This window comes from Myxocyprinus asiaticus, chromosome 29 (genome assembly GCF_019703515.2).
Source record: "Myxocyprinus asiaticus isolate MX2 ecotype Aquarium Trade chromosome 29, UBuf_Myxa_2, whole genome shotgun sequence".
Lineage (NCBI taxonomy): Eukaryota > Metazoa > Chordata > Actinopteri > Cypriniformes > Catostomidae > Myxocyprinus > Myxocyprinus asiaticus.
This window is the reverse complement of record NC_059372.1, coordinates 43,890,070-43,915,347: the sequence shown is the minus strand read 5'-3', so window position 1 is coordinate 43,915,347 and position 25,278 is coordinate 43,890,070. Positions and strand designations below refer to the sequence as shown.

General features: G+C 40.0%; 1 protein-coding gene across 1 annotated transcript in view; it reads right to left on the bottom strand.

Annotated features, from left to right (window-relative positions):
• The window catches only part of LOC127419804 (PRA1 family protein 3-like), a 28,833-nt gene extending 3,848 nt beyond the window's left edge, over positions 1 to 24,985 (bottom strand). Inside the window, exons 1-2 of the mRNA XM_051661555.1 lie at positions 24,727 to 24,985; positions 20,680 to 20,897 (exon numbers count right to left, since the gene is read on the bottom strand). Coding sequence (XP_051517515.1) covers positions 20,680 to 20,897; positions 24,727 to 24,905 — 397 coding nt within the window. The 5' untranslated portion in view covers positions 24,906 to 24,985. The remainder of the gene's footprint in view (positions 1 to 20,679; positions 20,898 to 24,726) is intronic.
• Positions 24,986 to 25,278: the final 293 nt, after the last annotated feature.

Below are 25,278 nucleotides of genomic sequence, written 5' to 3'. Positions count from 1 at the left end.
AATAAATGGGCGAAGCTCAATGCTATCTCTGCTCGATTTTTCGGTGGTGGCATGGATGTCGCACTTTTCAGTCAGCTGTTGGATCTACACGATAGTTTTACGTCCAACCAAGCGCATTGCGTTAAGGAAAGACTTTGAGCTAATATTGGCTCCGTTTGGAATTTCCCTCGTGTTTTCCCCCCGCAGCTCAAGCTGGGGAATGAATTGGTCAAAGAGATGCTTTTGTTCGCAAGGGTGTTTTGCGCTATCCAGGTACAACACGTTGTTCCCCCATTATATGCTGGGATCAGTTTAGTGTCTAACCAGTTTCAGTACACCAATTTAACTCTGTTTCCCCCGTAATTTATGCTGGCAAACGAGCATTGAATATTTTCAGCTCGAGTTTGGGCTCTGCCTCCATGACCAAGGGTCTCTGGGCACGCATAATATAACTCAATGTATGATATAAATAGGTCTACACATGAGCCTGACGGGCTTGCTGTGTAACGAAGGATGAGTAAACGAAACTGGACCGTATACATGTATCCCTTTCTCTCCTGTTTTGCCCTTCGGTCAGTATCAGAATGAGTTCGCCGTTGTACGTGCCCTGAATGTCCAACAACCATAATATGGTTCAGTTTTTCCCGCAGGTTGCTGAGGAGCGAACATACACACACACACACACACACACACACACTATATATATGTATGTATGTATGTGTAATAAATAAATATATATATATATATATATATATATATATATATATATATATATAGTGTGTGTGTATATAATTTTTTTTTTATGCTTCCCGAATTCAGCCTCTGTCTCCATGACCAAGGGTCTCGAGATATGCATAACAGAATTCAATGTTCATTGAGCACAAGTGTACACAAAACATACAGTGAACATAAACATCACATGTTGTCCCCCCCATAAGAATGCTGGGGCCGTTGTGGAAAGCCTGCTTGCTCTCAATTCCCCTCCATGTTTGCAAATTCTTCCCCATTCTATGCTATGGAAGATGGTTTATCTGGCATCCTTTGCTGTAAATACATTCAGAGTGACCATTTTTTATAATTGCCTGATCAAATTTGGCCTCTGTCTCCATGACCAAAGGTTTAAAGACATGCATAACAGAATTCGATGTTCATCGGGCACAAGTGTATACAAAAACACAAAGTGAACATAAGCACCACATGTTGTCCCCCACCACAAAGAATGCTGGGGCCGTTGTGGCAAACCAGTTCTCAAATAAACATTCCCCCACAATGTTCACACACTTTTCCCCATTCAAATACCAGGGCAAAGGTTTATTCTGTCAGCATTCCTGCTGTAGATACATGTCAGGGCGCCCATCATTTATGCTTAAATACAATAAAGGCAAAAACATTATCAAATTCCCTTCAACCAGCAACAGTATTGGAGGAGCGAAGGCTTCCCTCCAGTGTGACGCTGGTTCTGAGGCAGTCTCCAAAAGTAAACCAAGCTCACCATCTAGTGGTTACAGGTCACACTGAAGGCAAGAGCCATGCATTAATCTCTCTGTCTGCCTGTCTGTCTGCTTGGCAGCAGCTGTAGGGCATTTCGAACTGGGTAATTCGAATGATAAATGCATGCAATTCAATTCAGGCGGGCTCCGCCGGTGTTCAATGGGGTTGTTCCAACATACGTTTCCGTTTCGGGAAGCCCCATTTTTGATTTGGAAAATTCACTCTCTCAAAGAAAGGGGCAATAGAGGAGATTCTCCTTTCTCAGAGAGAATGTGGCTTTTACATCCATTATTTCTGGTCCCTAAAAAAGATGGTGACTTCCATCCCATTCTGGATTTTGAAACATTTGAATTTCGCTCTATGAAATGTCAATTCATAATGCTGATGCAGAAACAAATAATGTCACAAGTGCAGCAGGGGGACTGGTTTGTGACAATAGATTTGAAGGACGTTTATTTCCATATTCAGATTGGCTGAAGCACAGACGCTTTCTCAGATTCGCTTTCGGGGACAAGCGTATCAATTTTGCGTCCTTCCGTTTGGACTTCACGCACTGTTACAAAATGCATGGATAGAGCTTTGATGCACTTGAGACTTCAAGGCATCTGTGTTTTGAATTATCTTGATGATTGGTTGGTGTATACCCACTCAGAGTCTTTGGCTGCCCAACATCGAGATGCCATTCTCAGCCATTTGATCTAGGGCTGTGTGTAACCTAGACAAGAGTGTCCTGTTGCCAGGGCAACAGACTTTGTTTCTAGGGATGGAGCTGGATTCGCGAGCAATGCAGGCGCATCTGTCTCTAGTTCACGTCCTGTCATTTTGTCAGTGTCTAGCGATGTTCAAAGTGGGACTCGTTATACCTGCGAGAACATTTCACCGGATTTTGGGGCTTCCGCTGTCATTCCCCCGGGCATGTTGAATGCGAGACCTTTTTCAGTGCTGAATGAACTCCACAAAGGGACTTCAACCACTGACGCATGCATTCAGTCTCTTCAAAGTGACGCATGGGTGCTACCAAACTCTGTTAACATGGAAACTGACCTGCCTTTTGATGTTGGGCATTTCATTGGGACAGGTGTGTCGTCGCAAAGTTATAATGACAGACCCATCCTCCATGGGGCGCAGTATACAAGGCTATCCAGCCTACGGGGTTTGGACAGGCTAGCAGCAATATTGGCACTTAAACTGTCTGAAGATGTTCACGGTGCTGCTAGTGTTGAAGAATTTCCTCCCAGAGGTTCATGGCAGCCATGTCCTCATCTGGTCAGACAACAGGATGGTGGTGTCCTACATCAATCATCAGGGAGGAGTGCCATGCTGAGACTGGCATGTCGCATTCTTATGTGGGCACGGACGATGTGCTGTCTCTACGAGCTGTGCATGTCCCAGGCCGGTTGAATTTGGGGGCAGATCTCCCGTCCAGACAGGGCTTGATGCCTGGAAATTGGACATTACATCCTCAGATTATGGAACAAATCTGGAGAAGGTTCGACAGAGTGGAAGAGGACCTGTTCGCGTCGAGGGAGACATTACACTGTCCCCTCTGGTTCTCCCCCTCGCCCCCGGCACCGCTGGGCATTGATGCGGTGGCACATCAGTGGACGACAACACGTATTTACCCGTTCCCACCGATCAGTTTGATGTACATAGTTCTGCAGAGAGCTCGGGAGGATCGAGTTCGGCTTCTGTTAGTGGTGCCGTTTTGGCCATCTCATCCTGGAGGAAATGCCTTGGGAGATTCCAGTCAGAACAGACATGCTGTCTCAGGCTCGGGGCAGCATTTGGCACCCCCGGCCAGACTTGTGGAAGTTATGGGTATGGCCCCTCAATGGGGCACTCTTTTAAATGATGGGTTATCCCCTGCTGTGGTTGATACCATTCTGAATGCTAGAGCTTCATCAACTAGGAAGTTTTATACGTTCAAGTGGCGCATTTTTGCTTCTTGGTGTCTAACACAAGGTGAAAATCCAGTTCACTGCCCTGTCGGTACGGTGCTGGATTTTTTTTTTCTTCCAAGAGCATTTTGGGGCTGGGGTTGCCCGTGCAACATTTAACGTCTATGTTGCTGCTAACGGCTGAGCATGTGTTTATCAATGGAGTCTCTGTCGGTAGACCTTCTCGTCTCTCATTTTATGCATGGGGTACGAAGGCTTTGACCTTTTCATCCCATCCACATTCCCTTATGGGGTTTGTGTTGTTTTAGAGGCACTCTCTGTTGCTCCGTTTGAGCCCTTGGCAACAGTTGCTGATAAGTTTCTGACTCTTAAAATGGCCCTGCTAGTTGCGTTGCCATCGTTTAAAAGGGTGGGTGATTTGCATGCCCTGCCGATCAATCCCTTATGTATGGATTTTGCGCCAGAGTGTTTAAGAGTGGTATTAAAGACCTCGTTTGGGCTATTTGCCCATGGTTGTTTCTACATCATTTCGCTCACAGACTATTAATTTTCAGACTTTCTATCCTCCCCCATTTGAGTCAGAGGAGCATGAAAGATTGCATATGCTTTGCCCAATTCGGGCGTTTATGTTGACCGTACTAGCCAGTGGCGTAAGTCTGTGCAGTTGTTTGTGTGCTTTGGTGGCCGCAACATGGGTTTTTCGGTATCCAAGCAAAGACTGTCTCATTGGCTTACTGATACAGTTTCAAGTGCTTACGAAATGCGCGGTTTACCTTCGCCTTTGGGTATTCAAGCCCATTCTACGAGGAGCATGGCATCCTCATGGGCTTTGGCTAGAGGTGTGTATGGCAGCAGGGTGGTCCTCTCCACATACATTTGTTAGATTTTATAATCTGGATAGGGTTTGACTCCTACTTTCCCAGGTTCTCTCTGTTGGAACAGGATTAAACTCATAATTTTCATTCAGACGCTTTAGCTTGCGCGCCGCTATATGCTTGCCACATTGGCGTAGACAGTTGGCAGCTACTGTTTGCATGGCGTGATTGTATATCGTTCCCAATGTGATTACGCAGCTCGAGTTCCTACGAAAGGGAATGTCCGTTACGTGAAATGTAACCCTGGTTCCCTGAGTGGGAATGAGATGTTGCGTAAGCTGGCCATACTCTCTAGTAGCTGCTTATGCTCGTGCCTTTCTGCAGAAAATGACTCGATGGCACCAAAGTGAGATTTTATGAAGCCCGTGACGTAGCTCCCTAGGGGCGTCGCTTAATTGCCAGCATCCAATAAATTGATGTGATTGTACAAGGGCTTCAGACCACGTGACACTCATGTCCCAATGCAATTACGCAGCGTCTTGTTCACACTCAGGGAACCAGGGTTACGTTTCATGCAACCGAGGCGGTTTTCACCCCATGTTCACACAGCCAGCGACAAAGAGACATGATCTTTTCAATGAGAGCAGAGCAACTTCCGGCAACACGAGCGACAGCAACCACTGATAACAAGATGTGGGCGTGCCAAGTGACACAACAAAGTTTAGAAAAGTTTATGTAAATGACAAATGACATTCGGGGGCAACTACCAATGAGAGTGAAGTCAGTGGAGCTCACGTCATCCATCTCCTTTGAGATACAGGAGCTGAGTGCAGGCAAGACAGAGGAGAAGTTACTATGAGCAATTTTACCGTTTTATATGATTTGTCTGCAACCACAAACAGTTGTGGCCAAAAATATAAGCACCCTTGGTAAATATGAGCAAAGGAGGCTGTGAAAAATATATCTTTATTGTTTATCCTTTTGATTTTTCATTCAAAATATTCACAAAAATCTAACCTTTAATTGAAGTAAACTAATTGAAAGGAGGGGGGAAAAAATCCCATAATTAAATCAATATTTTTCTCCAAAACACATCTACCACAATTACTGGCACCCCAAGTAATTCTTAGGAGTAAAATATCTCTCAAGTATATTCCCATTCATATTTAAAAAATGTTAGTACACCTGGGTGACTAGGAACATGAAATTGTTCAGCTACGACTAACACACAGACCAAATTCCCTTAGTCATTCATCATAATGGGTAAGACCAAAGAAGTAGTTATAGTTCTGATGTGCGGCAAAAGGTTGTTGAGGTTCACAAAATTGGAAGTGGCTATTAGAAAATAGCTAAAGCATTGAAAATACCCATTTCCACCATCAGGGCAATAATTAAGAAGTTCCAATCATCTAGAGATGTTATAAATCAGCCTGGAAGAGGATGTGTGTCTATATAATCTCCAAATACAGTGAGGAGGATGGTTCGAGTGGCCAAAAATTCTCCAAGGATCACAGCTGGAGAATTGCAGAAATTAACTGGGTCTTGGGGTCAGAACGTGTCCAAAACTACAATCAGATGTCACCAATATGAACTCATGTTGTTTGGGAGGGTTTCAAGAAAAAAAGCCTCTGCTCTCATCCAACAACAAACTCAAGCATCTTCAGTTTGCCAGACACTACTGGAACTTCAGATGGGTTCTAGGGTCAGATAAAAAAAGAAAGAGCTTTTTGGCAGACCAGAGATGGGTTTGGCACACACAGAGAGGTAGCCATATGGAAAAGTACCCCATGCCCACCATAAAATATGGTGGTGTGTTTTTAACGTTGTGGGGCTGTTTTTTATGCCAGAGATCCAGTGGCCTGTACCATGAAGCCGGTTTCGGTGGCTAGCCAAGTTAGTTTTAGTTTAGTTTGCCTCAACCCCAGGTTTTAGGCACCATGAAAGTTGGTCGGCTTTTAGCTGCATTCATTGCCATAGCAACTTACACAATCAAGTCACTTCCCCGTTTCTCTTAAACCACACTTTACAAATAAAATCTTAGAAATCCACAAAATGGACTCTTCATGATAAATTAATTTGAGAGTCTAAATGTAGATTTTCAGCAGATAGTGCGTTGTATTTTATTTAAAATTGAATTGCTTTTCATTTACCTTCTTTAACCAAAGAAAAATATAAACATGATATATTAGGCTATCTATAAAACAGCTAGTAAAATGGATTAATATGATACCTGCAAAAAATAATCGTTTTTAAAATATTAAAAGCTCAAGATTGCTATGGAAAGGGGTGAATGCCACCCAAACCCCTTTATTTCATGGACTCGAGATGAACATACAGAATTTTACTTGAAGTTTTAATACTATAAGCAATATAAGCAGTACACAAAATATGTCTTTTATAAAAAGAACAAATATGTATTATTGCATACCATATACAGTATTCCAAGTGCTCACTTTTTAATTAATCAATAGTAGCCTTTTTAATGTTTTTTTAATTTTTTTTTTTACTAAAGACAAATGTACAAATTGTACATCGAGAAATGAATAATAATAATAATAATAATAATAAAAAAAAAAAAAACGATGCTATTTTGAATAACCATTCACAACATATTCTATAAATAACATGTGTAATTCATTAATTTACATTTTATATTTTATTTCAAATAAACTGGAAAATTAAAAGGCATCACCCTCCTTTTTTTTAATATTAAATGAGATAGGACATCATACCTCGTATTTTAACAAATTTTGTTTAAAATTCAAGAATCTGAAGCAAACAATCTAAATTTATAATATTTTTAATCCCATTTATGTTCACATTCCAGACTTTTATTATTAATTTTAAATGTTACTTTCCCCATTTGGTATATTTCCGAAATCATTTCTCTCCATCTTTGAAATTGTGGGGGTTCTGGTTTAAGTCAGTTTTTTGTCATCTGTTTCAAAGCTGCTATTCTGATTACCCTAAATATATTTTGTTCAGTTTTATTTTTAAGGACAATGGCATTTTATCCAAAATAATTTTTTTTTTTTTTTTTTTTTTGGATGCATTTCTATTGTGTAGTTAATTAAATTAACTATTAAATATTAGTCTAATCATTTCCAATAATTTGTCAATTTAGTGCACTTTTTTCTCCACAATTTCTCCAACAATCCCCTTTTACCATTCTACTGTATTTACTTTGAATAACAGGTGTCATAAAAAAATCTCATTTGTATCTTCCAAGCATATTCCCTCCAAACACTGGATTGAGTAATATGGAATGTATTATATGATATTTCTTCCAGTCTTGCGGACTAATTTGTATTTTTAATTCATCCTCCCACCTACATATAATTTTATTCTGAGTGTCCTGTATATCTCTTTCAGGTGCACTTTTTAAATTCCAAAATGTTTTATTGGATTAGTTGTATTGTATCAATTATATAATTTATTAATTGATGCATTTCCTTTTTTATTTCTTTTACTTTAACTTTTGTTAATATATATCTGTAAATAATTAAATTGAGAATTTGCAAGCTCATACTGTTTTGCTAGGTTTGAAAAGGTATCCATTCTTTAATCAGTGAACAGTTGGTGATATATTTTCAGACCTCTATCTGCCCAAAACTTCAAGGTATTATCTAATCTATTTGGCATGAAATCAGGATCTTTAGCAATTTCTTGTAAATTAACTAGATCTTTAATTTAACAATTTTTCTTTTTCTAACCAAATTCTAAAAGTACTATTAATACAAATATTATCTGTTAAATTTGTTGCTTTAACAGGGATATACTAATAGGTTCCCCCATCTTCCTCCATTTCACTTTAGATTCTTCGTTCATCCAAATCAATATAGGTTGAATTTGGGCAGCTTTATAATAATTTAATAAATTTGTGAATTCTAGTCCTCCAAGCCTTTTTGACAATTTAAGGATTTTAAGTCTAATTCTAGGTTTCCCATTATCCCATATATATATTTACAAAGTAGTTTATTCCATTGTCTAAAAACACTTTGTGATATACTAACTGGTAGATTTTGAAAATGGAAAATAAACTTAGGGAGAGTATTCATCTTTATAGTCTCTATTCATTTTGTAATCAATAGTAGCCTATATTTATTTGAATGATATAAAAAGTTTTCAATTCAAATAAATATACAAGCTTTTATATTTTAAATAAATTTAAGCTTGTAAAATTATTAAGCCTGTGTGTTCTTGTTGTGGGCCTATATGAATTCACTTACGATATACCAGCTGTTATATATATATATATATTTTAGTTGTGCTCAAAAGTTTGCACACCCTGGCAGAAATTGTGAAATTTTGGCATTGATTTTGAAAATATGACTGATCATGCAAAAAAAAAAAAAAAAAAAAAAAGTATTTTAAGGATAGTGATCATATGAAGCCATTTATCATCACACAGTTGTCACGTGATGCCATGCGAGGAGCAGACGTGTAAACGGCGAGCTCTGCGCAATTTGCTAGTTTAATCCGTTATAATTTGTTGAGATTCGATACACCCAGCGACATATTTGTTCTTTGAGGCAAACATGGCAAAGTCAAAATCCTTGGGCTCAGGAGATATTAAAAGACACTTACGTGCTCAAGCTGAAACCTCTAACGGGCCTGCAGACCAGGGACTCGATTTGAACAGCGCAGCAGGAGAAATCCAGTGTCAACTGTCCAACATGTCTGTGATGCTGACAAAGGTTGTTGCTGACTTTGAGGATCTCGCTGTAATACGTCGATCGATTACGGTGATGGAAATAAAATTCTCTGAGTTGGTTACAAGAGTGGCAGATGTTGAGAAACGGATCGATTATCTGGAGTCATCGGAAAGGGGATTATCTGCTAATCTGCTAGCGACCAAAATAGATGTGGAATGCATTTTGGAAAAACTGGAAGATTTGGAAAATAGGAGCCGACGAAATAACGTACGGATTGTTGGAATTCCTGAGCATGAAGAAGGCAGAGATATGGTGAAATTCCTAGACAAGCTCTTCCCAAGTCTGCTCGACATAACAGGCCATAAACTGGAAATCGAGCAAGCTCACAGGGTCCTGGCTCGCAGATCTGCTGAGGGGGACAGGCCCCGATCAATTCTGGCCAAATTTCTGAGATCATCCATTAAAGATCTTGTGTTGCGCGAGGCAAGCAGCAAAGGAAAGCTTTCTTGGAAGAATCACAATATTTTCTTGTTCCCGGACTTTGCGAATTCGACAAGAGAAATGCGAACGATTCAAGGAATGTAAGAAACTCTTACATCAACGGAAGATCGCTTTTGCACTAATGTTTCTGGCCAAACTAAGAATAGATACTGAGGGTGGTGGCAAAGTATTTACATGTCCCAAGCAAGCACTGTCCTTCATAGAAACAATGGGTGAGTAAGCCATTTGGTGTTCCTCATGTAGCTCCAGAGTGGATTAACTCGCTGTACTTTCTCTTGGCTGTCTGAGGAAGCTGGGCACCATTTTTATTTGTTTGTGTTGGTTCCGCCTAGCGACTGGAGTTTTTGTGGAATAACACTCCTTCAAGAAACTTTTGCATGGACGGAAGATCGCATTTACACTGAAGTTCCCGGCCAGATTGAGAATGGACATTAAGGATGGCCACAAAATATCTACATGCCCACACAAAGGATGTCTTTTATAAAGTTGACTGACTGAATAAGTCATGGTGTATTTTTTTTTTTATGCGGCCTCCGAGTGAATTTGACTCGCTCAATACACTTTTGACCATCCGAGGAACCAGGACACCTATTTTGTTTCTTTTTGTGCTGGTTCCGATTAGCGGCTGGAGTTTATTTTGTGGAATAACACTGCTTCGGGACAGTTGTGGATGAATCCGTTCGTTCTTTGTGCTTATGCCTCCTGTTGGCTGGAGTTTGTTTTGTGGAGTATTTTTGCAGGTCATTGGAATGATTACATCATCTGCTGCACTCATAAACAGCCGGCTCACTGTACACTTGTTTCTCTGTCCGAGGAAACTGAACGGCTTTATATCGGCTGGAATTTGTTTTGTGGAGGAACACACCTTTGAGACAGTTCTGTGAATGAATCTACATGTTTTTTGTGTTTATTCTGCCTATTGGTTAGTGTTTTACAAAGTATTTTCTGTTATGTAATTTTGCCTCACAAAATTTGTGCAGAAGCACCGGACTTGAGCAATCCGATGGCAAAGTTGTCACGGGGGCTCTCGTAGGCGTACATGGACCTTTTGAGTTTAGAGGGATTGACGTCGTCATGCACAGTGTTACAGTAATGCGCACATTTTTCTTTTTCTGTTTGTTTGGTTCGGGGGGGTTCAGGGTTTGATTGTTGCACTAATGTTGGATAATCTTGTTTTTGACACACAATTTATTTTTTTCTATTATATAAAAATGTCAAATGTTAATATGAGTGGGTTATCTTTCTCCACATGGAATGTGAATGGGTTGGGGCACCCCATAAAAAGAAGGAAGGTTATTTCTTAAGCGTAAAAAATGTGATATAGTCTTTCTTCAAGAAACACATCTTTCCTCGCAGGAAGCTGAAAAATTTGGGAAGATATGGAGTGGACATGTTTTCTTTAGTGCTGGTTCAAGTAAGAGCAGGGGAGTCATTACATTGATAAGTAAACATCTACAATCTACACATCTCTCAAACAGATTAAAGCTAAATTAGGGAGAATCATTACTGTTTAGCAGAAATTCAGGGGCAACGGTTGGTTTTGGCTAATATTTACGCACCTAACGCTGATGATCAGGGCATTTTTATAGATCTTGAAGGGATGTTGCAAGCTGCTGGCAACCCTCATGATATAATATTGGGAAAATACTTTAATCTTTTGATGGACTCAGTCCTTGATCATAGTGAAGCAAACGTGTGTAAGCCCCCTACAGCAAAATTGATGCTTCACAGGATGTGTAAAAATCTGTGTCTTGCAGATATCTGGCGACTTCTGAACCCATCTGGTAGGGACTATACAATTCTTTTCATCAGTCCATAAGATTTATTATAGAATAGATTTTTTTAATTTTTTTATATCCAAGTCCCTCATTTCATCTGTTGTGGATTACTCATTTGGAAACATCTTAGTCTCAGATCACACCCTGGTGAGTTTATAAGTGTTACCACATATAGAGAGAAAGAAATCATATAGTTGGCGATTTAATGTATCCCTTTTGCAAAATCCTAATTTCCAACAAATGTTAAAGACTGAAATCAGTGGGGGGTGGGGGGGAGTCACGTGACGCCATGCGAGGAGCAGACATGTGAGCAACTAGCTATGCGCACTTTTTTTTTTTTTTTTTTTTTAGCAAAAAAAAACTAGCAAAGTATTTTCATGTTATAATCCAGTGAGATTCGATACACCCCATTACGTATTTATTCTTTGAGGTAAAAATGGCAAAGAAGTCAAAATCCTCAGACTCTGGAGACATTAAAAGACACTTGTTCAAGCTGAGGCCTCTGATGGGACTGCGAGCCGACTCTATTTGGACGGCACATCGGGAGATGAAATCCAGCGTCAACTGTCCAACATCTCGGTGATGCTGACGAAGGTTGTTGCTGACTTGGAGGATCTCGCTGCAATACATCGATCGATTACGGCGATGGAAACAAAATTCTCTGAATTGGTCACAAGAGTGACAGAAGTTGAAAAACGAATCGATTATTTGGAATCTTCGGAAAGGGAATTATCCGCTAATCCGCCTGTGTCCAAAACAGACTTGGAACACATTTTGGAAAAACTTGAATATTTCGAAAATATGAACCGAAGGAATAACATACGAATTGTTGGAATTCCTGAGCATGAAGAGGGCAGAGATATGGTGAAATTCCTTGATGAGCTCTTCCCGAGTCCGCTCGACATCTCAGGCCATAAACTGGAAATTGAGCGAGCTCACAGAGTCCCAGCTCGGAGATCTGCTGAGGGAGACAGGCCCCGATCAATCCTGGCCAAATTTCTGAGATCATCCGATAAAGATCTTGTGTTGCGCCAGGCGAGGAGCAAAGGAGAGCTTTCTTGGAAGAATCACAATATTTTCTTGTTCCCGGACTTTGCGAATTCGACAAGAGAGAAACGCAATCGGTTCAAGGAATGTAAGAAACTCTTACATCAACGGAAGGTCGCTTTTGCACTGATGTTTCTGGCCAAACTGAGAAGACACCAAGGACGGCAGCAAAGTATTTTTATGCCCCAAAAGGCACTGGCCTTCATACAAACTATGGGTGAGTAAACCATTGGGCATTTCTTATGTGAGTGGACTGACTCGCTGTTCAGTGTCTCGACTGTCCGAGGAAGCTGGGCGCCATTTTTGTTACTTTTTGCGTTGGCTCCACCTAGCGGCTGGAGTTTGTTTTGTGGCATGACACTCCAAGAAACTTTTGCATTGATGGAAGAACGCTTTTACACTGAAGTTCCTGGCCAGACTGAGAAACGGACACTATGGGTGACCGCAAAATATCTACATGCTCACATAAAGGACGTCTTTTATAAAGTTGTCGGTCTGAGTAAGTCATGATGTATTTTTTTTTTATGCGGCCTCCGAATGAATTTGACTCTTGGTCATCAGAGGAACTGGGATGCTTATTTTGTTTCTTTATGTGCTGGCTCCACCTAGCGGCTGGAGTTTGTTTTGTTGAATAATACTCCTTTGGGTCAGCTGTGGATGAATCTGATCGTTCTTTGTGCTTGTGCCTCCTGTTGGCGGAGTTTGATTTGTGGAGTATTTTTAAGGGACATTGGAATGATTACGTAATCTGCTGCACTCATAATAGCCAGCTCACTGAACACTTGTCTGTCTATCCGAGGAAACTGAACAGCATTATATCAGCTGGAGTTTGTTTTGTGGAGGAACACACCTTCAAGACAGTTTTGTGAATGAATCTACACGTTCTTTGTGTTTATTCTGCCTATTGCCTGGAGTTTATTTGACAAAGTATTTTCTGTTATGCAATTTTGCGTTTTTCTTTTTTCTGTTTGTTTTGTTCAGGGGGAAGTTCGGGGTTTGATTGTTGCATTAATAGGAAATGTGGTCTGTATAATCTTGTTTTTGACACACAAATTTTTTATTATACCAATATGTCAATTGTTAATATGAGTGGATTGTCTCTCTCCACATGGAATGTCAATGGATTGGGGCACCCCATAAAAAGAAGGAAGGTTATTTCTTAAGCGTAAGAAATATGATATAGTGTTTCTTCAAGAAATGCATCTTTCCCCACAGGAAGCTGAAAAAATTGGGAAGATATGGGGTGGACATGTTTTCTTTAGTGCTGGCTCAAGTAAGAGCAGGGGGGTCATTATATTGATAAATAAACATCTACAATTCAAATTTCTGAAACAGATCAAAGATAAAATAGGAAGAGTCATTATTGTTTTAACAGATATTCAGGGGCAAAGGTTGATTTTGGCTAATATTTACGCACCTAACGCTGATGATCACGGCTTTTTTTATAGATCTTGAAGGATGTTGCAAACCTCTAGTACCCCTCATGATATAATACTGGGAGGAGACTTTAATTTATTGATGGACTCTATCCTTGATCATAGTGAAGCAAAAGTGTGTAAGCCCTCTACAGCAACATTGACGTTTCACTGGATGTGTAAAAATCTTGGTGTTGCAGATATCTGGCGACTTTCGAACCCATCTGGTAGGGATTGTAAAATTTTTTTCATCAGTTCATAAGATTGATTCTAGAATAGATTTTTTTATATCTAAATCCCTCATTCCATCTGTTGTTGACTGCTCAATTGGAAACATCTTAGTCTCAGATCACGCCCTGGTGAGTTTAGAGATGTTGCCACATACAGAGAAAAAGAAATCATATAGTTGGAGCTTTAATGTATCCCTTTTGCAAAATCCTGATTTCCAACAAATGTTAAAGACTGAAATCAATGTTTATATGGAGACCAACTGGTCCTCTGTATCCTCTGTGGGCGTGGCTTGGGAGGAACTTAAGGCAGTTCTTAGGGGTCGGATCATACGGTATGCCTCATTCATCAAAAAATCCAAAGCACGAGAACTCGTGGAGTTGGAAGAGAATATTAAAAGTGTCGAGGCAGAGCTGAAGCGCCGAATGTCATCTGATAGCCTCAGAGAATTGACCCGACTGAAATACAGATATAATACTATTTTGTCGCAGAAAGTGGAGTTTTGGTTGTTCAGGGCAAGACAGTCATAGTTTGAGTCGGGGGACAAAGCAGGGAAGCTTCTGGCTAGATATATAAAGAGAGTGTCTTTTTCTACCATTCCCCCAGTGAAATCTGCTGGTGGTGAAATATTTACCACAGCCACTGATATTAATAATGCTTTTAAAGTGTTCTATCTTGATCTCTATAGTTCCACATCTTCATCTACTGATGAATATATTAGAAAATCTGACAACTGAGAAAAAAATTCTCTTGAATCTGAGATAACCTTGGAGGAGCGTGATGAGGTAATTAAGGCCTTGCCTTCAGGAAAGCTCTGGGGCCAGATGGTTTTGCCGCTGAATTTTTTAGATCTTATGCTACAGAATGGACTCCACTTTTGTTAGAAGTTTATACAGAATCATTAAAGAATGGAAAGCTTCCCCCAACCATGACACAAACCCAGATCAGTCTGATCCTTAAAAGGGACAAAGATCCAAGTGAGTGTAAGAGTTACCGTCCAATTTCCCTGATCCAGCTAGATGTAAAAATATTGTCAAAAATTTTGGCTAACCGATTATGACATCTCTTATACATATAGATCAGGTGGGGTTTATTCGGGCCACAGCTCTTCTGATAACATTAGGCGTTTCATCAATATCATTTGGTCAGTGGCGAATGATCAGTCTCCAGTCGCTGCCATTTCACTTGACACCGAAAAGGCATTTGTTATGGTAGAATGGGATTATCTTTTTAAGATTTTGGAAATGTATTGGTTCGGGAGTACATTTATTGGTTGGATTAAGTTACTTTATAGACACCCTGTAGCAGCGGTATAAACAAATTGATTAATTTCAGATTATTTTACTCTGGATAGGGGCACTTGGCAGGGTTACCCTCTTTCCCCATTATTGTTCTGTCTTGCCCTGGAACCATTAGCAGCCATGATAAGAAAGGAGGATGATTTTCCAGGGGTGATGGCGGGAGGTGTGGCGCATAAGCTTCTGCTTTACGCAGATGATATTTTATTATTTGTCTCTGACCCTAGTAGATCTATGCCTTGCCTTCACAGAATTACTAATTCCTTTTCCATTCCCAGATCTCAGTTTTATAGGTATTTACGGCTGCGCCACTTGCTCTGCACTGCTTTTGGGAGTAGCGCACACCCCCCTAAAGCGGCAGATACTCTGGAAGTGGTGATTACTGCCTCTGGAAAAGGTCATGAGGCATCAGTGTATTATTCCCTGTTAATTCAGAGTCTGAGTGACAGAGCTTCAACTTCTCTTAAGAGAGTATGGGAGAAAGATTTAAATTTGGTATTGGAAGTGGGAGTGTGGGCTAGGATTCTAAAAAACATCAAGTCTACATCTAGAGATGCAAGGATGCGTCTGATGCAATTTAAGATTTTACATTGATTCTATTGGACCCCCTCTAGATTGTACAGACTTGGTCTCAAAGACACACCCACCTGCTGGCGATGCCAATCAGAAGATGGGGACATAACCCATGTTTTTGGGGGTGTGTAAAGATTCAAGATTTTTGGTTAAGGTTCAGAATTTTATTTGTGAGGTGTTGGCTGCTCAGGTTTCATTTTGCCCCAGGCTCTGTGTTCTAGGCAATGGGATGGTCACTGATGTAGGAGATGGGTTCATGAAGAGTTGGGTCCTGGCTGGTGTCATGATAGGAAGGCAAGTCATCCTTAGGGGATGGAAATCAGCTGGAGTGCCCTGGTTTTTGGAGTGGTGTGTGGAGTTGGGCAGGGTGGCGGCTTTTGAGTGGATGGTTTGTAGAAGGCTGGCAACACAGGTTTATTTAATAAAAAATGGGGAAGGTACTTGGATTTTGTGGAGGGCTCTCGGGGGGAAGACGGTGGAGGGAGATGGGTAATACTGAATGTGTATGTGCATTCTTATTGTTTTTTCTTATTTCTTTCTTTGATTTTTTTCTGAATACTGTCAGGTGATTTATTGTTTATTTTGTGCATCATTATTAGTTTGATGTCAGGCCACTGGGGTGTGTGTGTTTGTTTTTGGTTGGGGGTGGGTGGGAATGTTTGGAGGGTTTATGTAATGTGATTCCGTGTTTCCTGTTATGTTTATTGGATTTGTCATTGGAATCAATAAAAATTGTTAATTGCAAAAAACCTGACTGCCTCTGCCAGAAAGCTTAAAATGGGCCAGTCGAAGACGATTATATGAGGAGAGATTGAACCTGAACCCGCATGATTCACTCCCCACCCCACGTGAACATGCTGGGTCTCTCTCACGTATTTGCCGCAGTTTATATCATAATCCAACTATGGCATTGTGATATACTGAATTGTGACCACTGACCAATGTATCGCGATATGCATCATATTGCGAGGTAAATGGCAATACCCAGCCCTAATTCTACATGAGGGTGAGCTATATTTGGCTGGTCAACATAGTAAGCACCAAGAGGGGACATGGTGCTTACTATGTTGACCAGCCAAATATTACTCACTTTATCCATTTAATACCACTATTAATCACACACTTAGTTGTAGAATAAATCATGGTGACAAATACACCTGTGTATTTGTTATTCAATGTCCAATCAACCAAATTCCTAGGGCTGTCATGATTACTCAATTTAATTTGATTACTCAATTAAAAAAAAATCCTAGATTACAAAATTGCAGAATCAACAAACCGAAAATAAGACAGAAGTGTCCACAGACAAGGGTCCGAACACTAAACGCTGTGTAAGAGCACTTCACTTTGGAAAAACAATGTCGACCTGAAACACCATAACAAGAAAAACTCCAGTCGACAAATAAATTTCTTCTGAACCCAAACGATTGATTATTTTTAGAAACAAAACAATACTTCTATACTTTTTAACTACAAATGTTCGCTTCCGTACATCTCCGTGACGGGCGCTCATGAGAGAGATGACGTAAGCTCGTTGGTAAGGTCATGCATCACGTTGAGGTGGAGGCAGGAAGTGCATAATTGTTTACAAGAGGAGCGCTGTACAAAAGTTTAATTGTCTTTGCTGTAGATTTGTATTTGTATAAGTGTATTGTTCAAAATGGTCGTTTGGCGTGTGTATCCTGGATGCTTCAACCTTCAGAAACCCCAAAGGAAATGCACGCTGGGAAAAAGATTAACTTTTCATTGATTGCCTATTAGGGATGTCACGATGTGAATTTTTGATGGTACAATTATTGTCTGATAAAAAAATATAAAAAAATAAATAAATCACGATTTCACAATTTTTATGATTATCTGCAAAGGTACCAATTATGCAACAATAAAAACCTCCGCAAACATATCACAACTTAAGTTTTATTGCAGCATTCATTAGGGCATGCAGTTAACATATATTCCAACCTTTAACTGAAAACAAGTTGAAAACAAGTAGGTAAAGTAAAATCTGCCCTCTGACATCAAAACGTACCTTTTCAACAAAAATGTATACCCTTTCAATAAATACAAATAAAATATAAATTAAAAATAAATAACCAAAAAAACAACAACAAACAACTATAACTTAAACCATATGTTTAAAATAAAACGGTGTCAGGCTAGGGGAACCTTCATTCTTTGAGTAATCTAACGATCAGCTGGATTATCACAGCACTTTTACGCTCACTGAAATCTTATTCAAGTAGGGAAAACTATTTGGAGGCATCGCATTCACAATATAAAGCTGAACCCCTCCTCTTTTAAACTAAAAATATACAACTCTTCGGATTTATAGTTTCAATTCAGTGTTTGACTTTACCAAATGTTAAGTAGTACACTACACAGTAGCGGATTTAGGCATGAGCGACGTGCAGTTACCCAGGGCGGCATCTTGCGGTGGGGCGGCACAAGGCACCCACACATACACCCCCCCACCTTCAACAATTTTGGGGGCCTGTTGAAGCGGGTTTCGCCCAAGGCACCATACAACCCCCCCAAATAGCTGATTTAATTAACTTCTCTGGCATATGCAAGTACAGGAGATCGCGTTGTTCTGCCATGTTTTCATTTTGAGAGTTTCACGTGCGCTGAAAGTTCACGCTCTTACCTAGACAATCACCTCGTGAACTCTGTTACCATAGTAACAGCATCACAGACCAGCCATGCAGAGGGCAGGGCACACGTGTGGCGCAAGTAGTTAGACCGATAGACATATGTCTATGGTTAGAACCACTCTGAAAGACTCATTTTCAGTAAAAAAAATTTAAATAGACAACATGGTTGTTTTTCCGGTTTTTAGCCGTAGCTTCCAAATTCTTACGGTTTAATAACAGTGACCCTTTTAAATCGCGGTTAATTGTGAAAATTAACCCTATTGCCTATACATGATCATGAGCGACTGAAGCTCTGGCTTATCGCGCTGAACCTGGATATCAGTACACACCTACATTCTCTCAAATATTGGAGGGTGTGCAGTGAACATTTTACCCCTGAGGATTTCAGACCATCGAAAGAAACAAAGGGTCGATATCTGAATTCATCAGCTGTGCCCGTGCTGTTTTTCCAGCGAACTCAGGTATGTGTGAATACTTTGTCATTGTCACTCCTCCCTCGGACTCTGCTCCTCCCTCAGCACTCCGCTCCTCATCACCCGATTTCTAATTCACCGCACCTGCACTCAATTCCCTCGCTTCAGTTTGTGAAGCTTCTCTTCTGTGTGATATCACCTGTACCATTGATTTCACTTTGTAAATCCTGTGAATCTCAGTAAACGCTCTCGCACTTGGTTTCACTAACTACAACTTGTGTGGCTTGAATTCCTGACAGTCATATAGCCTATATATTTCTGCTAAAGAAAAAGCACAAGTAGATAATGCAATGGCATTGCTCCGACATAAAGGATGGTTATTTACTGCAGTAATGTTTTTTTTTTTTATTATTATTTGGAAATGATTTTTTATTTTATATTGTTTTGGACTGTTTTGGTTTGTGAACAGCATTTGGTCTGTGAATGTTTACAAGAGAAACTATGACGCTCCTCCTCAATGCCTGACCTTACCAATGAGCTTACGTCATCTCTCTCATGAGCGCCCGTCACAGAGATGTACAGAAGCAAACATTTGTAGTTAAAAAGTATAGAAGTATTGTTTTGTTTCTCAAAATAATCAATCGTTTGGGTTCAGAAGAACTTTTTGTCGACTGGATTATTTTGATGCATCCTAAATATGCATTTGGGACCATCAAAAAATGGAGGACATTCACTTGCATTGTTTAAAGGAGGAGGCCTGAAATGAAATCCTAAAAATCTTAAATTCTGTTTTGATGAAGAAAGAAACTCAGATACATCTTGGATGGCCTGAGGGTGAGTAAATTATCAGCAAATTTTCATTTTTGGGTGAACTATTCCTTTAATGAAAAAGTGCTTGCAATAAAAAAATTAATTAAAAAAATAAATTAAAAAAAAGTTAGGCACACCTGGAGTAGCCAATCTCAGTCAGCTTGAAATGTACAGACATTTTTATATTATAGATCTGCTTTGGGTGTCTGTTGGCTTTAGATATTGTTTGTACAATCGTTTTGTTATTCAATCACAGTACATCAAAACTTAGGCTAGTGAACACATTTTAGCCAAACATGACTTCACCTCAACAACATTATGTAATCAGGGTTAAATCATTTTTCAGATTACTCTGTTGATCAACAAATAATCGTTAGATTACTCGATTACAAAAATAATTGCTAGTGACAGCCCTACACATTTCAAAAACTTCCCTCACTGAAATTTTTGATTTTGTTCATTTTTCTTAATGAAGATAAACATAAATGATGATGAAAGCCAATTTTAAATGCCATTGATCAATATTCACGGAGTGATCCATTATTTTGTCGAGGGAGGTCAAAATGACAACTTACACCTATGATTTTGGAGCAAAACTACAGGTCATAAAATAACCTTATAGAGGTGGCAGCATAATTTGTATGCAGGTCTGTTACTAAAATCAGTTGACTTTAGCACCCGTTGTTGCATTACATTCCAAACACTGGAAAAAAAAAACAAACTTTTTTTGTAATGTATTTCCAAAGTTGTAGTGCCTATAACTCCAGAAATATTAAAGATATCCTTTTAGATTCTGGTTCAGAACAAACTTTCCTAATGTTATGTTTATACTTAAGGTCCTGTGTGCTTAAATCCCAGAGATATGGGAATCTCAGAGTGGCTCCATGCAAACTTTAAATGTTTAACATACTTTTTGTTTGAATGGCCTGTTTCAGCCTGACATATAAGCATTGGTTCAAGAAATGCTGCGAGTTCGGGGGAGGACTATCTTTTATATGACCAATGGAAGACGAGGGAGTTTTCTTGTATCTCATTGAAAACCGTGATTATATTTGCTAGTCCGTTTGGTGACAATAGTGGTGCAGAAGTGACACATTTCAAGTCAAGAAGTCCAAAATAGTACTCACAAAGCATGGGGAACGTGATACCAAAGATGAACACCAACACTCCTCCACAAAGTGACAGCAGGAAGTAGCTGACACCCATAACACCAACCACAAACAGAGTGGGATTCTTCTTCTTGAAGTTCTTGATCATGGCCTTGTTTTCTCCAGCCCAAACAGATCCCATGAAGACCAGAGCCAAAATGGCCCCACCGAGAAACATGCCCAGGGGGTTCAGAAACCTGCAAAATCCATAGAACGATTAAGATGAGTTCATTTAAATGCACAACAACGACATTTATCACTGTTTATTTCACATCACTTTGTACAGAAGCAGCACTTTACTGAATAGATGATAAAGGGTTTCTAATATTAGTGTAGATGATGTACTGCCATGTTTTGTTGAAATGGACTTTACGTCTGATTTACCTCCTGGTTGTTTGTGATCCCAGAGACAATACGTGCCAGTCATGTGGCAGCAGTGCAATGCATAAAATAATGCAGATACGGGCCAGGAGCTTCAGTTAATGTTTACATCAACCATCAGAAAGGGGAAACATTTGATCTTCACTTCACTCCACTTCAATTTTATTGTCACACAACCATATACACAAGTGCAATAGTGGGTGAAAGTCTTGGGTGCAGTTCCGAGCAACATAGCAGTCGTGACAGTGATGAGACATACACCAATTTACAATAAACAGATTCAAACATCACAATTTACATATCTAATATACACATAATTACACACAACACAATATACAAATAATAATATACAATGTACAGTATACAACACACACAATATAGAATACACATTATACAATAAAAATAGTATATATAAAATGTACAGTAGGTTGTATTGTACTGTATTGACATTCAGGCTGTCGATTGATAGTCAGTTGCCAGTGTGTTGTTAAGAGAGAATATAATTTATGACAGTCCGGTTTGAGATAATAAGATTAATAAAGTGCAGTGCTGATGTATATTGATCGTGAGAGATCATGAGTTCAAAAGGCTGATTGCTTGGGGGAAGAAGCTGTCATGAAGTCGGCTGGTGCGGGTCCTGATGCTTCGATACCGCCTGCCTGATGGTAGCAGTGAGAACAGCCCATGGCTTGGGTGGCTGGAGTCTCTGATGATCCTCTGAGCTTTTTTCACACACCACCTGGTATATATGTCCTGGAGGGAGGGAAGCTCACCTCTGATGATGTGTCTGGCAGTTCGCACCACCCTTTGAAGGGCTTTGCGGTTGTGGGCGGTGCTATTGCCGTACTAGGCAGTGATGCAGCCAGTCAGGATGCTCTCTACAGTGCAGGTGTAGAACCGTGCGAGGATGTGGCGGTTCATTCCAAACTTCCTCAGCCGTCTCAGGAGAATAGGCACTGATGAACCTTCTTCACAACGGCCTCAGTGTGGACGGACCATGTGAGTTCCTCAGTGATGTGGACACCCAGGAGCTTGAAGCTGCTGACTCTCTCCACTGGTGCTCCATTGATGGTGATGGGACTGTGTTCTCTGTCTTTTCTTCTGAAGTCCACCACAAGCTCCTTTGTCTTACTGACATTGAGGGAGAGGTTGTGCCCCTGACACCAGTATGTCAGAGTGTGCACCTCCTCTCTGTAGGCTGTTTCATCATTGTCAGTGATCAGACCTACCACCGTCGTATCATCAGCAAACTTAATGATGGCATTGGAGCTGTGTGTTGCCACACAGTCATGTGTGTACAGGGAATACAGGAGTGGGCTGAGAACACAGCCCTGCGGGGCTCCAGTGTTGAGGGTCAGTGATGAGAGATGTTGCTGCCCATTCTAACCACCTGGCGTCTGCTTGACAGGAAGTCCAGAATCCAGCTGCACAGCGAGCTGTTTCTTAGTGATTTTGACCGTGGCATGATTGATATTGCCAGACGGGCTGGTTTGAGTATTTCTGTACCTGCTGATCTCCTGGGATTTTCATGCACAACAGTCTCTAGAGTTTACTTGGAATGGTGCCAAAACCAAAAAAACTTCCCATGAGTGGCAATTCTGCAGACAGAAATGCCTTGTTGATGAGAGAGGTCAACAGAGAATGGGCAGACTGGTTTGAGCTGACAGAAAGGCTACGGTAACTCAAATAACCACTCTGTACAATTGTAGTGAGTAGAATAGCATCTCAGAATGCACAACACATCACATCTTGAGGCGGATGGGCTACAACAGCAGACCACGTCAGGCACTATATTAGGACCATCATGTTCCTAATAAACTGCTCAGCGAGTGTATATTTTGTGTGCTATTACTGGTTACCATTTATTTTAAAGGTGAAGTGTGTTTTTAAGTCATCTACACACTACAACATTTGTGGATGTTTCTGTTATCAAAGTGAAATCTTGATAATAATCAATTTTCATAATATTAGCAAAAGTCATTATGAATCAACTTGATACACTGCCTGGCCAAAAAAAAAAAAGTTGCATACTCTAATATTTAGTTGAACCGCCTTTAGCTTTGATTATGGCATGCATTCGTTGTGGCACTGTTTCAACAACCTTATGCAATGTCACAAAATGTATTTCCATCCAGAGTTGCATTAATTTTTGGTCGAGATCTTGTATTGATGACGGAAGAGTCGAACCACTCCATAAAGTCTTTTCCAACACATACCAAAGACTTTCAAAGGGGTTAAGGTCAGGACTCTGTGGTGGCCAATTCATGTGTGAAAATGATTCCTCATGCTCCCTGAACCACTCTTTCACAATTTGAGCCCGATGAATCTTGGCATTGTCGTCCTGGAATATGCCCGTGTCATAAGGGAAGAAAAAAATCCATTGGTGGGATAACCTGGTCATTCAGTACATTCTGGTAGTCAGCTGACTTTATTTTATTGCCACATAATGTTGCTGAGCCTAGACCTGACCAATTGAAGCAACCCCAGATCATAACACTGCCTCCAGAGGCTTGTACAGTGGGCACTATGCATGACAGGTGCATCGCTTCATGCACTTCCCTTCTTACACTGACGCGCCCATCGCTTTGGAATAGGCTAAATCTGGACTCATCAGACCACATGACCTTTTTCCATTGCTCCACAGTCCAATCTTTATGCTCCCTAGAAAACTGAAGTCGTTTTTTCTGATTAGCCATAGCTGTGAGTTCTACTTTCGATTTTTTTTTACGTTTTAGTGATCTCCTATCACAATCATTCAAGATTTATTTTTTTCGACCACATTTCTTCTGCGACGCTGAAGGTCCACCACTATCCTTCCAGGTTTTAATAATGTGTTGGTCAGTTCTTAACCCAATTCCAGTGATTTCAGCAATCTCAGATGTTTTCTTTGCTTGACGCAGGCCAGTAATTTGCCCCTTCTGAAACACAGTAACATCTTTTCCATGATCACGGGATACGTCTTCCGACATGGTTGTTTAAGAAATGAGAAGCTTCACACTGCATCAGTTAGGGTCAAAATAATTGTTGCCAGCTGAAACATATTAATCACTGCAATAATGATCCAGTCATAGGCTCTTAAGTACCTGCTTATATATTTATTTTTTTTGTCTTGTTTTTTTTGGCCAGGTTGTGTAATTCAAATTTCAGTAATTCAATATCAAATATGTGTTTGTTATTAAAAGGAGCTTGGCGTCTCTCAGACGGTTCTGGAAAACATGGAAAACACTTGGTATCATCCAAATGTATCATAGTCAAGCTGGCAGTTCAGTTGCTCACATGGCATGTGACTCATTGATTCCACACAGCTGAAAACAAAAGGCCTGTGAGTTTGACATGAGTACAAGCATCCAGCCCAAGCAGGGTTGGTCCACATGAAACACATTCCACACATGAACTATTATTACAAGACATACTTCACATGTACGACTGAGAAGAGGCATACATGATTTGTATGTGTCGATTTGAAATAATGAAGGGGAATAAGCAAGCACTGCATTAAAATGGAGGATGAGTTTGCTAAACTGGGTGCGCAATTTAGGGCCGCTTTACTAACGATAATAAACATAGCTACAATGCAAGAGATCACTTGTTCTATACATTAATACATACATGTAAATAATTAAGCAATAAAATAACTTTACATACCCGACAATGAGAAACACCACGATGGCCGCAGCAAAGTAATTGGTCTGATAATAGAGTAGATTGCTGATGACTCTGTTATTCCATTTACTAAGATCAGATACATCAGGTTTAGAAAATCGATCAACACCAGGGAAAAAATCACCCCAGGGTCTCAACGGCGCGATCTCCATCCCTGCCATGATGCTTCCCGATCACTGACAGCTGCCCCGACAAACACTGCAACACAACAAGCGGCTGGAAGGGTTGTTCGCATAAAACGAAAATAAAGAAGTAGGCGGAGCCAAGCGACCCCAAAGTTGTTTCTGATTGGCCAGATAACAATTTTCTTTTTTTTTTATTAATGAATTTCAAAAATACAAAACAATTCAACAAGTTTTCATATATTTGACACAAAAAGTACAAATACAAATTAAAACACATCAGAAAATAAATAAAAACTAAACTAAAGGGCGTCACAAACATTTAACAAAGACACAGTTTTTCGGACTTTTTTGTTTTTTGAAAATGTTATAGATTCAAAATAAATTTCAAGGATAACAAAAACAAATCAAT